General features: G+C 36.2%; 1 protein-coding gene across 2 annotated transcripts in view; it reads left to right on the top strand.

The window, feature by feature from the left end:
- Nucleotides 1–15358, top strand: part of LOC149789097 (uncharacterized) — a 65426-nt gene extending 50068 nt beyond the window's left edge. For both annotated transcript variants that reach the window (XM_089975297.1, XM_089975296.1), the window contains exons 13-14: nucleotides 1853–1927; nucleotides 13510–15358. In XM_089975297.1, the coding sequence (XP_089831423.1) occupies nucleotides 1853–1927; nucleotides 13510–13709 (275 nt within the window). In that variant the 3' untranslated portion in view covers nucleotides 13710–15358. The remainder of the gene's footprint in view (nucleotides 1–1852; nucleotides 1928–13509) is intronic.
- Nucleotides 15359–15567: the final 209 nt, after the last annotated feature.

Here is a 15567-nt window from a genome sequence, read left to right on the forward strand (position 1 = left end):
TCAATATGCAAACTGCATGTTGACAGTACAAAGACGAAATTTAATGGAAAAAAACTCTTGTTGAGATTGAAAAGAAAGACATTGAGAATTGAGCCCCCCAAAATCAGTGGTTACAAAAAGGAAAGCAAAAGAAATCTTTGCTAAAGCTGCAAAGAGAGTAAGACTATAATTTATTCCACACAGCATTGTGAAATTTTTCCTATCTGTAACTCTGTAAATTGCCAGGTCAGCATCATTAACTGTAGATGACTAGAAAATTTACTGAGTTACAGATAGGAAAAATTCACAAGGCTATTTGGAGCAAATTATAGCATATCAGTATCATCAGTTTGTGTACAGTGGGGGAAGAGTCAAGTGAACTTATGTGAAATATTTGAGTTAGGTCATGTGACAATCATGTTGTCAGGACCTATTGTTGCAGCATCCGGGTTTCAAATTTAATCTTGTCTTGCAGCTGGGATTTGGCTAAATGGTGGATAAAACATAATTATAGAGATATATGTTTTTTATGAGGGATATGAACAAAGTAATAAGTAGAAAACTCTTTCAAACTTGTTATTTTAAATTTACAGACTTTTTTCTTCTATTTTGTAGATAAACAAAGTTCGTTTCTTTAATACCACATAAGACTGCCATGCTATTATACAATATATCAGTTGAATTAGAGTACGTGGGTTTATCAAATTGATAATCAATATTTAGTCCCTGTGGGATTATAAGTATTTATAGGGTTGACATAGGGATTGTATGATTCCATCAGACTGTTTCTCAGTTTCACAAGGCTGCTTATTGTGTTCTGTGTAAACCAAGTTGATAATTTTGTTATTATACTTGGAGCACTTCATTTTTTTCTCATGGTTCTGAGATCTTATTTTCTTTTGAAGATTCTGCTGCATATACAGTATGATACTGATACCAGTGTTTATAATTTTGATGGTTTATGATGGAATAAAAAGCAAGGGCGGCATACTAAGGAAAGTGTTTCCGCAGAAGAGTCAAATATTCCAGCAATTTGACTGTGGGGCTAGAACATCTAAGTTCTCATGGAAGGAAATAAAATAAACCGTGACACAATCACCTTGCTACATAACAGCTGCACATCAGATTGGATGCCATTATTGTGAAGCAGAATTTAAAAACGTCACTGATCATGCAATATTTGAAAATGTGATGTATCAAACCCCCACCCACCCACATTTCAGGTAGTTCATTTTATAATATGCTAGCCATGGCATATAATATGCTTTTGAAACTTTTTAACCAGAAAATTCTGAGTGTATAATTGAGAAATAACAGCAGTGAATTTTCCCAGTCTGTTGGCCTCCAATATTTAATAGACTGGTCTTAGCCATATAGGTGTCAGACTAAAAATATTTGAGTCTGTTGGCCTCTGATATTTAATAGACTGGTCTTAGCCCTGTGGATGTCATAGACAACAAATATCTTAGTCTATTGGCCTCCGATATTTAATAGACATGTCTTAGCCATGTAGGTGTCAGAGACTACAAATATCTGAATCTATTGGCCTCCGACATTTAATAGACTGGTCTTAGAGATGTAGGTGTCAGAGACTACAAATATCTGAGTCTTTTGGCCTCCAGTATCTAATAGACATGTCTTAGCCATGTATGTGTCAGAGACTGATGTACATACCAGGCATTCATTGCATGTTAGTGTCACTGTCAGAGTTTTGTTTAGATGCCATTGATGTAATTTATGGGAATTTAGATCCTTTTCAACAAGCTTATTATATTGTTAATGTCTCCCAAGAAAATCCTTGTTTCAGTAAAGTATGTACATTTTTCTTAAGTAGATCAAAAAATGCCTTTAATAGGTGATTTTTCTTATTAAGGTGGTTCAGTACCAGCAGAGTTGGGAGAGATGGAAGGAAGAAATGCAGCTGCAGCAACAGTTGGTCTAGTTAATGGTAGGGATTGAAATACATTATATCCTTTCTTAAACATTGGGTCAGGTTGCAAACAACATAGACCCCGATCTGTTGTTTCATAATGTGCTGGCAAGTTTGGGTATGTGTTGTTTGTTCTGTTAACAAGCCACATAAACCTAGATCTGTGACCCAAGAATTAATGAGTATTTACAGCTTAGCTACAAAATTATCCCCTTGATAAAATAACCAAGTATAATCCTTTAGCATATCTTGTTTTGTTTTCAAGTAGCTACATTGTCTTTTCTTGAATACAAATCTGTCATCTGAGAACTAGTTAAGGTAAAACTCACTCTGCAGCTATGTTTTAAGAATGAATCAGGCTCATTGTCAGTGAAAGAATTAAATACAATACTGATGTGAGTGTTTACGAAATTTATCAAACATTCTGACTTTACAGTATTTGGATACCTTCTAAGACCTATCTTTGACACCTTCTTATCATCTTTTGTCTATTGCTGAAAGGAAACTATTATTTCTGTGGTCTCAGCAACTGCTACTGATTCCTTCTCTATGTCTGCAGCTACCCTGTGTAGCTAGTCTCTTTCAGATATCTATAATTCCTGATTCATTCATTTTAAGCTGCTTTTTGGAATTGCTTGAGATAATAGAGTTGATATGTAAAGGTGTGTGAGAAATGTCATTTAACGTAGTAAAATAATTTTCTTTCTGTGTCTGTCTTACAAAAATAGTACTTACAGCTGCGCTCAGCATCAAGAGCTTAGTGTTAGGACTGGTCAGTCTGGTGTCAGAATAATGTGACTGGGCAGGACATCATGCTACATGTCTGTGGCATGATGCCCCTGTGCTAGACTTCACTATAAACTGCTACACTGCAAACTTCATAGCAGTATGACTGAAAATTGTTAAAGCTACGTTAAAAATCCAGATCACACACACACACACACACACACAAAACACACACAAACACAGAGTATATGCATGTGTGAATAAAATATTTTTAAAAAGTGTGTTGCAGTGTTATCATTGTGTGAAGTGCAGTGACTGATTTGTTTAATTTTTATCACTTTATATATTTGTATTTGTATTATCAGGCATATTTTGTGTGAGATGTTTCAATTTTGCATGTGAGTTTGCATTTGTCTGTGTGTATGGATAAAATGATGTGTACAATACAAGGATGTTATGGTATGTATGTGTCATTATATGAAATGGAATGGAAGCGTCTGAACTTGTATTATATTTTATTTATTTAACAAGAAAATTGTATCACTTTGTGTATTTATTTTTAAATCATGTTGAGGCGTGCAGCATCACATAATGTTTAAAAAATGCATGTAATTGTTATAAAAGTAATGAAATATGAAAGAAAGAACATATCTTTGCATAGTATTCCTTATTTCCATAATTTATATCATGTTTTTGTGCCATTGGTCACTATTGTTTTTCACTTTAAATAACATCTTTCTTTACTTCAATTCCACATATTTTTTTTTGTTGCATTGATATCAAAGTCCTCAAGGGAATGTTCCAGAAATATTAAGGGGGCCTGTTTTGAAGTTAGCCCCTATTCTCAATCAGAACTTTACAAAATCATAAGCTTCTGTTTTGACTTCGGAGAGAAAGTTCTATAATTAGTGAAGCAATGGATATAAAGAATCCAAGGAATCTAGGCTAATAACTCAGAGTCAGTGTTGGACTCTAATATTTGGATGGAATGACTTCTCTTTCCAGCCAGACTGGACTAAAGTTTGCAAGGATAGAGTGAAGAGGGTGTTGAAAGTTCAAACTTATAATGTTCAAAATAGTGACTTGAGAGTTCTGTTTTTGCCTATTTTCACATGAAAAACATTAAAATCCTATAAAAATATTTAAACATTCCTTTTTTAGCTTGCAAAACATAAAATGGTAAACTCAAAAATCAGTTATAGTTGAAAGTTTGCAACAGCTTCCATTATTAAAGTTGTTTTATGATAGCTTTTTGCACTGAAATACTGGATAAATGGTTATTTTGTTGGTACTGGTCCTGGATACATCCACTGAGTCACTGATTAAGCACAAGAAATGTTAGATTTCACTCATTTTTTCAAGTGGCATTTTGAAAATCTTGTCATTGCTATCCCACCTTAATGGATGGTCATATTGATATGGTATTTCGCTAGATTGTTCTAAATGAAAATGGTACCAATTTGACAGCATGTATGGTCACAACAGCAGCCATCTTTAAAATAGTGTATTACTACACCTGAATGGAAATTCATATCAGCCTGGGAGCCTTTGTATGGTTCCATTTTTTTCAAAGTAAAAATTGTGCCAGGCCAATATTGCCACTACAGTGGCCATCTTGAAAAATCTAACAGATGGAAAGTCATGCCAACATTGCATTTTTTTCACCAGAAGACTTCCAGTATGGTTGCATGGCAGTCAGCTTGAAAATCTTGCTACACCTGATAAATTGAAAGTCATATCAACATGGGATTTTAACAGAAGACTAATTATGGTATCTAGATGGTCCTAAATGAAACAGGTGCCAATGTGACACAAATATGGCTGCCATGAACATATTTTCTTGTCACTAATTCTCCTAAATGGATAGTTGTATCAGTATGTGATTTTCATCATAATCCTCTGATGGTATCCAGTTTGTCCTCAGTGAAAGTGCTGCTGGTCATACATCCAGTATGGCTGCCATAGTGGCTGATCAAAACATCTAAATGCCAAGGAATAAAAGGCATGGTTTCAACATGTGACAGTTAAAAAGAAGAAACTGTCTTATCTTGAATTCCTGGAAATTTTCTTCAGCCAGTAGAGGGTTAGCCTTTTTGAAGGACTCTTGTTTAAAAATTATTAAATATGTGATAGAACATCAAAATTTGGTATTAGACACAATTGCTAAGTGTGAAAGTTTGGCATCACTTTCTCGTGAAGTAATCAATCATATTGGATAGGATATTCCTAGAATCATCCCTGTTTTGATATACAGATATTGCCAGTATGATAATTTCTTTCAGATTGGGATTTTCCAGTCCTATAAAACTGTGAATAGGCATGTTGAACTCTAGCATTTAGATCACTGAAACCATTGTAGTGTCCGAGTATAATTCTTTTCCTGAAGCCTGCCTTTTGTTAAAGCCTACCTAAACATTGAACCACAAAAGTAATTCAGTCAGAGCAATCTTTTCTATCAGTGATTGAATATTAAGCAATCAGAAATCATGTCTGTTTATTACCATGATTTACAAGAAAAAGTTAAAGAAAGCTGTTGAACTGATGGGACAATGAGGATTAAACATCTGAAAAAATGACATTTCCTGAAGGAATTCCAAGCAGGATATGCAAGGCATCAACATTGAATGAATGCAAGGCTTTTTCAGTCTCTTCTTGATGGAATTAAGCATGCCACATGGCAGGAAAGATGGCAGGGCCTTTTCAGTCTCTTCTTGATTGAATTAAGCATGCAACATGGCAGGAAAGATGGCAGGGCCTTTTCAGTCTCTTCTTGATGGAATTAAGCATGCCACATGGCAGGAAAGATGGCAGGACCTTTTCAGTCTCTTCTTGATTGAATTAAGCATGCCACATGGCAGGAAAGATGGCAGGGCCTTTTCAGTCTCTTCTTGATGGAATTAAGCATGCCACATGGCAGGAAAGATGGCAGAATTTAAGCAAATAGCACTTTGAATCAGTGAGCTTTAATGCTTAAAATATATTCAGATATTATGTATACCTATTTTGATGGTAACATAAAACATTTTTAAGCTAGCATTCCTATTTCATGTAGGTAGAGTTTGGCATATCTGAATATTCATGAATGGAAGGTGTGTATATGTGTCAAAAGTTGGAAAGCAGTATGTGTGTGTGTGTGTATGTGTGTGTGTGTGTGATTTGGATTTTTAACGTAGCTTTAACAATTGTTAGGTCATATTGCTATGATGTCTGCAGTGTGGCAGTTTATAGTGATGTCTATCACTGGGTCATCTTGCCACAGACATGTAGCACAATGTCCCACCTAGTCACATTATCCTGACACCAGATTGACCAGTCCTAACACTAACCTCTTTATTCTTAATGCTGAGTGCCAAGTGAGGCAGCTGTTAGTACCATTTTTTAAAGTCTATGGTATAACTTGGCTGGCGATTAAACCCACAACCTCCTGCATCCGAGGCAGATGCTCTAAACACTAGGCCACCGGAGCGGTCCAGTATGGAAGCTATTAAGAATATTGAAGAGGTCTTAAGTAAAGAAAAAGAACAAAATAACAAGAAGTAACTACGTGTCTTGAGAGGAGTTCATTATCAGTGAAAAAGGCAAATGAGTTTTGATGCAAGATATCAGCATAATAGTATGACCTATCATTTTTCTCATGTACCATATGTAGGGGTGTATTATTTGGGGATTCCAGCCATACACCATGGATATAACTGTGGCTACAAGAAACAGAGATACAAATGTTTTACAAGATAAGGTGGTGAAAGCACAGAATAATAATAATAATAATAATAATAATAATGTTGATATTGATAACACAAAAGGACAGTGAGGCTGAACAAACATAACAGAAAAGAAACATGCATAGTGGGTTAAACAAGCACTTTTAGACTACTCATTTGATATTTAAGTCAAATTCACTTTGCTTTTGCATCTGCAGTATCCCATATGTTTCCTTATGGACAATGGGCAGCATTGCAAGGGATTGGACAGTGTGTTCAGATGAGTGGTTGGCAGGTTTTGTGTTTGCCTTGTTTTTTATACGACTTTTGTGATTATTCTTTCATTTTCTAAAGTCAACTGTTTGGACAGCATAGTGAATGGCACAAATATTATGTATTCAAAATCAGATAGTTTGGACACTGTTTACACAATACAAATTGCTCTATATTTTATCACCATTTCACTAAAATAGTCTATTTGACGAGTCACTGTATGATGTCATAGGTCTCTACTTATAAATAGAAATGTGTGGGGTCTTTGTTGTCTTGCATGGTGGTCACATACCATTAGTTCTTGTGCATCACATGTGATTGTGTACATTTTCTTCTCCAGTAACCTACCAACATCCCCACCACCTATCTTTTGGAGAGGCTGGACTTTCCTTACACTCCATTCAGTTGCCTTCTCCTGATCTTGTGTATTTCATGTACATTATGGCATGATTGTGTATTTCATGTACATTACAGCTCTTGCCCCTCATTACTACATGCATTTTTGCAGCAGTCCTGATAGCTGTAGTACATCTCTTTCTCAGTGCAACTTTGTTACCAGTTGCATGCTTGGTTTAATGTCCCACCTGAAACTTTATAGTGGAGATGTTCATTTCGTGTTAATTCATTCTCTTGCCTCCTCCATGACACATATACCTCTATATATGCGTAGTTAATTACAGTGGCTCAGTTTCTGAATTGCAGCTCCGGATACAGCGGTACACTCAGATTTGCTGTCCTTATGCAGCTCCTTGGCCACATACTCTACTGTCGTTTCCACAGTCTGTTTGTTCACTGGGGGGTCCATTTGTGATACTTCATTATCTGGCCTACAACACTACCAGTATCTCCATTAGATCTTTACTTACTTGCATGACAGTTTTGAAGTGCAGCTTCCTGGCCAGATTCTCACTCATAAGGTTCCTGGGCCAACTCCATAGTTGCTGCACACTTGCAGTGCCTTAGTTGCACCTTGCACACTCTATTTTCCTTGGTTTATATGTATCATGTGCAGTTGTTTGTAGCGGGGGCTTCATTTCATGACACTTCATTCTCTTGCTCCCAATAATAACTGTACATTTATCAGATCTTTAGTTACTTGCAGTAGTTCAGTTTCGGAGTGCAGCTCCTTAGCCAGTTGCATGCTCAGAGTTTATGTCCTTGTTGCAACTCCATAGCTAGTTGTACCTTGATTGATATATGCAGCTCCATAGTTAGATGTACCTTAATTGGTATATGCAGCTCCATAGGTAGTTGCACCTTGATTGGTAAATCCAACTCCATAGATAGTTGCACCTTGATTGGTATGTGCAGCTCCATAGTTAGATGCACCTTGATTGGTATATGCAGCTCCGTAGCTAGTTGCACCTTGATTGGTAAATCCAACTCCATAGATAGTTGCACCTTGATTGGCATATGCAGCTCCATAGCTAGTTGCAGTCCCTGTTGCAACTCCATAGTAAGTTGCACCTTGATTGGTAAATCCGACTCCATAGATAGTTGCACTTTGATTGGTATATGCAGCTCCATAGCTAGTTGCACCTTGATTGGTATATGCAGCTCCATAGCTAGTTGCAGTTCCTGTTGCAACTCCATAGTAAGTTGCACCTTGATTGGTAAATCTGACTCCATAGATAGTTGCACTTTGATTGGTATATGCAACTCCACAGCTAGTTGCACCTTAATTGGTATATGCAACTCCATAGCTAGTTGCAGTCCCTGTTGCAGCTCCATAGTAAGTTGCACCTTGATTGGTAAATCTGACTCTATAGATAGTTGCACTTTGATTGGTATATGCAACTCCACAGCTAGTTGCACCTTAATTGGTATATGCAGCTCCATAGCTAGTTGCAGTCCCTGTTGCTACTCCATAGCTAGTTGCACTTTGGTATATGCAGCTCCATAGATAGTTGCACCTTGATTGGTATATGCAGCTCCATAGCTAGTTGCACAATCAAAGTGCAACTAGCTATGGAGCTGCAACAGGAACTGCAACTACCTATGGAGCTGCATATACCAATCAAAGAGCAACTAGCTATGGAGCTGCATATACCAATCCAGTGTCTCAACAATTGTACGCTGATGACACCAAAATATACAAATCTAGCCACTCAACTGAAGTTGATGTTACCATCCAAGGTGTAGAGAGGTGCATTTCTGATGTGAAATCATGGATGACATGTAACAAGCTGCAGATGAATGATGATAAAAATGAGGCCATTCTGATCACAACACAAAGACGTTCTCATTCACATCCTTTACCTCAAACAATAAATATCAGCAACACCAACATTAAATTCACACAATCAGTATGAAACCAAGGTGTAACACCTTTTCTGGACAGTAATCTCACATTGCACCAATATGTCATGAACATATGCAAGGCTGCATATCTTGAGCTGAGAGGCATCAGCTCCATTCACAAATATCTTTCAGTTGATGCCACTAAATCACTTGTGTTTTCATTAGTACTTTCAAGACTGGACTATTGTAACTCAATTCTGTCTGGTTCATCTCAATAGCTACTCCAGAAACTTCAAAAAGTTCAAAACACAGCTGCTCGAATCATACTTAGAGTACCACAATCAGAGCACACCTCCTCGCTGCTCTGTACCCTACACTGGCTATCCATTCGATCCAGAATCAAACACAAAATTTGTTCTCTGTACTATGTTTCACTGTCAGACTCTAGTCCAACATACCTATCCGACCTCACCCATGTGTACACACCAGCAAGATACTTATGCTCCTCTTCTGACAATCATATATTCATTATTCCACTATGAAAACAAAGTCATATGGACAGCGTTCTTTTGCATACCAGGGCCCAGCAACATGGAATGAATTGCCCACTGAACCTAGACACAAAGACACGGTGATCAGATTCAAGAGGGCTCTCAAAACTCAATTATTTTGACCTCAAGAACAAACTTAAAGACCTAATAATGTTTCCTACCTTAAATATTCTCAGCATGTTTTTTTATTATAATGTTTTCTAATTTCATGGTGTTTGTTTTTGTAATAATATCATTATATGTTTTTTATCTTATAGGTGTTGTCTAATGTTGTAAAGCACTTATAGCTTCTAAAGATTAGGCGCTACACAAAGTCCTCATTATTATTATTATTATTGTTATTATTATATGCAGCTCCATAGCTAGTTGCACTTTGGTATATGCAACTCCATAGCTAGTTGCACCTTGATTGGTATTTGCACCTCCATAGCTAGTTGCACCATGATTGGTATATGCAGCTTCATAGCTAGTTGCACCTTGATTGGTATATGCAGCTCCATAACTAGTTGCACCATGATTGGTATATGCAGCTTCATAGCTAGTTGCACCTTGATTGGTATATGCAGCTTCATAGATAGTTGCACCTTGATTGGTATATGCAGCTTCATAGATAGTTGCACCTTGATTGGTATATGCACCTCCATAGCTAGTTGCACTTTGATTGGTATGTGCAGCTCCATAGCTAGTTGTACCTTGATTGGTATATGCAGATCCATAGCTAGTGGCACCATGATTGGTATATGCAGTTCCATAGCTAGTTGCACCTTGATTGGTATATGCAGCTTCATAGCTAGTTGCACTTTGATTGGTATTTGCAGCTCCATAGCTAGTTGCAGTCCCTGTTGCAACTCCATAGCTAGTTGCACCTTGATTGGTATATGCAGCTCCATAGCTAGTTGCACCTTGATTGGTATATGCAGCTTCATAGCTAGTTGCACCTTGATTGGTATATGCAGCTTCATAGATAGTTGCACCTTGATTGGTGTATGCACCTCCATAGCTAGTTGCACTTTGATTGGTATTTGCAGCTCCATAGCTAGTTGCAGTCCCTGTTGCAACTCCATAGTTAGTTGCACATTGATTGGTATATGCAGCTCCATAGCTAGTTGCACCTTGATTGGTATATGCAGCTTCATAGCTAGTTGCACTTTGATTGGTATTTGCAGCTCCATAGCTAGTTGCAGTCCCTGTTGCAACTCCATAGTTAGTTGCACATTGATTGGTATATGCAGCTCCATAGCTAGTTGCACCATGATTGGTATATGCAGCTCCATAGCTAGTTGCACCTTGATTGGTATATGCAGCTTCATAGCTAGTTGCACCTTGATTGGTATATGCAGCTTCATAGATAGTTGCACCTTGATTGGTGTATGCAGCTCCATAGCTAGTTGCAGTCCCTGTTGCAACTCCATAGTTAGTTGCACATTGATTGGTATATGCAGTTCCATAGCTAGTTGCACCATGATTGGTATATGCAGCTTCATAGCTAGTTGCACTTTGATTGGTATATGCAGCTTCATAGATAGTTGCACCGTGATTGGTATATGCACTTCCATAGCTAGTTGCACTTTGATTGGTATTTGCAGCTCCATAGCTAGTTGCAGTCCCAGTTACAACTCCATAGTTAGTTGCACATTGATTGGTATATGCATCTCCATAGCTAGTTGCACCTTGATTGGTATATGCAGCTCCATAGCTAGTTGCACCATGATTGGTATATGCAGCTTCATAGCTAGTTGGACCTTGATTGGTATATGCAGCTTCATAGATAGTTGTACCTTGATTGGTATATGCACCTCCATAGTTAGTTGCACTTTGATTGGTATTTGCAGCTCCATAGCTAGTTGCAGTCCCTGTTGCAACTCCATAGTTAGTTGCGCATTGATTGGTATATGCAGTTCCATAGCTAGTTGCACCATGATTGGTATATGCAGCTCCATAGCTAGTTGCACCTTGATTGGTATATGCAGTTCCATAGCTAGTTGCACCATGATTGGTATATGCAGTTCCATAGCTAGTTGCACCTTGATTGGTATATGCAGCTCCATAGCTAGTTGCACTTTGATTGGTATATGCAGCTCCATAGGTGCACCTTGATTGGTATATGCAGCTTCATAGATAGTTGCACCTTGATTGGTATATGCACCTCCATAGCTAGTTGCACTTTGGTATATGCAGCTCCATAGCTTGTTACACCATGATTGATATATGCAGATCCATAGTTAGTTTGCACAGGTGCAGCTCCTTAGCCAGTTGCACCATACTCTACCATATTATTCCTTAGTCTATATGCTTATATATTTTGTTGTATGCTTATAAGTTAGTCAGATACTTCGAACTTGCTGAATGTGTGCCACAGAGTTGCTCCCATTATATGCCAAAGTTGTAAATAGATGGATATATCATTATATAGGTGAAGAATAAATATATTTGCTACCATTTCTTTTCTTGTTGTGTATTGTGTAAAAAGGACGTAAAAGACATTTTGTAATGTTATAACTCTTTTTGATGATTTTTTTTAAACTTTAACATTTGTGTAGAGATTAAACAACATATGTACATCTGTATGTTCTATTTCCATACTATGATTTGACTTCCATTGGGCATGAATAAGGTGGTCTTGTAAGGTTTTTGGTCACCAGTAAGCAGCTATAGGAGGTTCTTTGAAGAATGCCTGAACTCATTTGGCCCTGGAGGTTTTTGTCGTTTTCGCTTGAAATGTGAGTAGGAAAGACATTTTGGGGGCTATTTCTGAATACATCGTAATACATCAGCTTTCAACAGATTTTCCATGAGACTAATGCCTAGTTGTATTAGAAACATCATTTTCCATTGGTTATTTTGCTTGCACATGAGCAGAAGGGTAAAAGTTGGCTTTTTTTTTGTTTGTCTTAATGGACCAAACATTTTCATATGGAGACCACTCTTTCTTCCAAATATCCACCTTATCCTAGTTTTTGCAAAGGTTCACCTGTTTGCGTGAAGTTCAGGCCAGTTTGCCTTAGATCTGAGGCCAAAAGGTCTAAAATCCTGACACAAAATCGCATTCCGACCACGAGCAAATTTTGGGTGGAAAAATAAACGGGTCCAAAAAATTAGGTTTTTCCCTCTGTATTTTGTAGTGCAACTAGAACTTACAGATTATTTGGTGTCATTGTAGAGCTATATCTGTCTGTGTTTTTTGTAATACCACCCACTGTGATGTATCTTAAATGACCTTGAGGCTGCTGAGCTCGGAAATAGGGTACAGCCTCATGACGCCTACAGGTGGGATTGCGGCCGAATGAGTTAACCAAGTTTATGGAAATTTCCTAGGAATTGTCAAAGAATGTCTGTTTCTGTAATTTATGTACAGTACTTATGTACAAATGATGAAATAAATAAGTAATATTCAGGTTTGGTGATGTCACCAAAATTCTCACATTAAATCATTCAACCCCGGAGGTTTTTGTCGTTTTTGCCTGAAATGTGAGTAGGAAAGACATTTTGGGGGCTATTTCTATACATCGTAATACATTGGCTTTCAACAGATTTTCCATGAGACTAATGCCTAGTTGTATTAGAAACATCGTTTTCCATTGGTTATTTTGCTTGTGCATGAGCAGAAGGGTAAAAGTTGATTATTTTTTTTAAATTTTTTTTTTGCTTAATGGACGCAACATTTTCGTATGGAGACCATTCTTTCTTCCAAATGCCCACCGTATCCTAGTTTTTGCAAAGGTTCACCTGTTTGTGTGCAGTTCAGACTGGTTTGCCTTAGATCTGAGGCCAAAAGGTCTAAAATCCAGACACAAAATCACATTCTGACCATGAGCAATTATATGTTTATATGATCTATATATGTTTATATTATATGTTTATCTTTAGGTTATATGTTTATATGGTATTTAGAACATTTCCAGATTTAATAAATATTAATATAAGATTAATGCATAAAAGCTATGCAGTTTATCCCTGTAGACAACGAAGGTTTGTTTTAGCACATTGTACTAGTTCACAAATATTCACCATATTAATTTAATTGTGCGAGTTACAGTTTTCCTTATATTTGCCACTTAAAGTCACTGCTCTAAGGTTAAAGTTGTTTTTTTTTAAAATTGCATTTCAGGTTTTGGCAGTGTGGGCACATTCCTTGAAGGCCCTATTGTGGGAATAATATCCACATTTTTCGGATGGACGGGCATGTTTTATTTCATGATCGGACTTTCTCTGTTGGGGACTTTCTCAGTATTCCGAGCATCTATCATCAAAGCAAGAAGAGAGAGACAGATTCCAGATCCTACTCCATTAAATGAGGAATTACTATGAGAGACTATGTACAGCTTGGTGCTGGATACTTATCAGGGTCTTAATATATTTATGTTGTGTGAATTTGAGCATGAGCTTCATGTAATGTATTTTGTATGTTGGATTGCATTTCCATACAAGTGCTAGTATTTATTATTATTATTATTATTATTATTATTATTATTATTATTATTATTATCAAGTTACACCAGAAATCTCTTTCCAGTAAGGAAAGAATTATTTTTTTTGGAGAATAAGTAAAAATTATTTTGTAGAGACATATTGATCAGTGATAAAATAAGTCATTTTATTTTGTTGAAAAGTTGTTACATCCAGTTTTTATTTTAAGATATAGATTAAGTATTGTCAGCTGTTCTTTTTATAGGAGGATGGGGCCATTGATGGAGGAGTTGCAGAAATTGTAAAAGAACTATATATTTTCATTTTTGTTAAATCAGAATTTTAAAAAAATATGGAATTTAATTAGGGATGTCCCAGTAAAATATACTTGTGCCCCACTGTAGGTGCATCCATTTTGGTGGAGTCACTGACAGATGCAATTTATAATTATTTTTTCATATGAACTTGGCAAATGACAATAGTACCTTGGAATATAGTTTTTATAGGTGCCTCCCTTGGGTACCATGTATGTTTAAATAGAACAAACATTAGTTAAGGGTACTTATTTTGAAAATAATTTAATTTAGAAAAGGATAAACATTTTACATACTGAGAACTGATACAAACTGACACATAACAAATAGCAGAATCACTACATTACATTTTAAAGTGAATTTTTTTTACAGTTGTCAAGTAAACATCTTAATGCAAAGCAGAGTACTTATTGTTGCTGAAGTATATTAAGGATAGTTGATGGTATTTTAATGTGAATCAGTTAGAACATTGGACCTTTGTTGCTTTGTCACCCTGCCCATCGAATTTGGCAGCATATGTAGAAATGGGTCCTATCCAACCATCTGTCTATCCCACTTTCATTTCTGGAGCATTATTCCAAATTTGCTTAAGATATCTCAGTGAAACTTTGTACATGTCTTATTCATATATGCCTACATTCTACCATTGCTTTCTAAATTTAAAAAGATACTCTTCAACAATAAATTTTATACCATCAAACTCTTTAATATGTATACTTTTTGGTCCTTTATCAGAAGGGACACTCGGGTTATTTATTTACAAATCCTCACAATTTAGATGATCAATTTCACATATGTACCGTTTGAAACTTTGAAACTTTGTGAAACTTTGTACATGTCTTATTCATATATGCCTACATTCTACCATTGCTTTCTAAATTTAAAAAAATACTCTTCAACAATAAATTTTATACCAACAAACTCTTTAATATGTATACTTTTTGATCCTTTATCAGAAGGGACACTCGGGTTATTTATTTACAAAGCCTCACAATTTAGGTGATCAATTTCACATATGTACCATATAACTTTAAAAACAAATGTACATCCCTGTCTCAGACGTTTGTGATATGTGTAGTATATTCTAATTATATATTTCTATCAACATGTTACTAGTCATTAGAAAAAATGTCTAACTTTTATTTAAACCTCTGCACATTTTAGCCAAATTTTTGTAAGGAATGTATTTAAACGTTTGCCTACACTATTTATATATTAAATTTGTTTTCCACTATTGTTTTGTTTTATTTTTACACTTGAATTCTGTATCATATACAATGAACTCCATACAATAATACATAAGGGGAGCCTCAGAAACTATATTAGTGTATTGATATACAGTATACAATGAGAATTAACTATGTTTTACATTACAGTGATCATGACTGATAAGTACATGCCATTGTTTGCAATGCAGGGAAACCTAGTTATAACACCTTGCTCAG

Source organism: Sinohyriopsis cumingii, chromosome 11 (assembly GCF_028554795.1).
Source record: "Sinohyriopsis cumingii isolate HCF-2022 chromosome 11, ASM2855479v2, whole genome shotgun sequence".
In the NCBI taxonomy this organism is placed as follows: Eukaryota; Metazoa; Mollusca; class Bivalvia; order Unionida; family Unionidae; genus Sinohyriopsis; species Sinohyriopsis cumingii.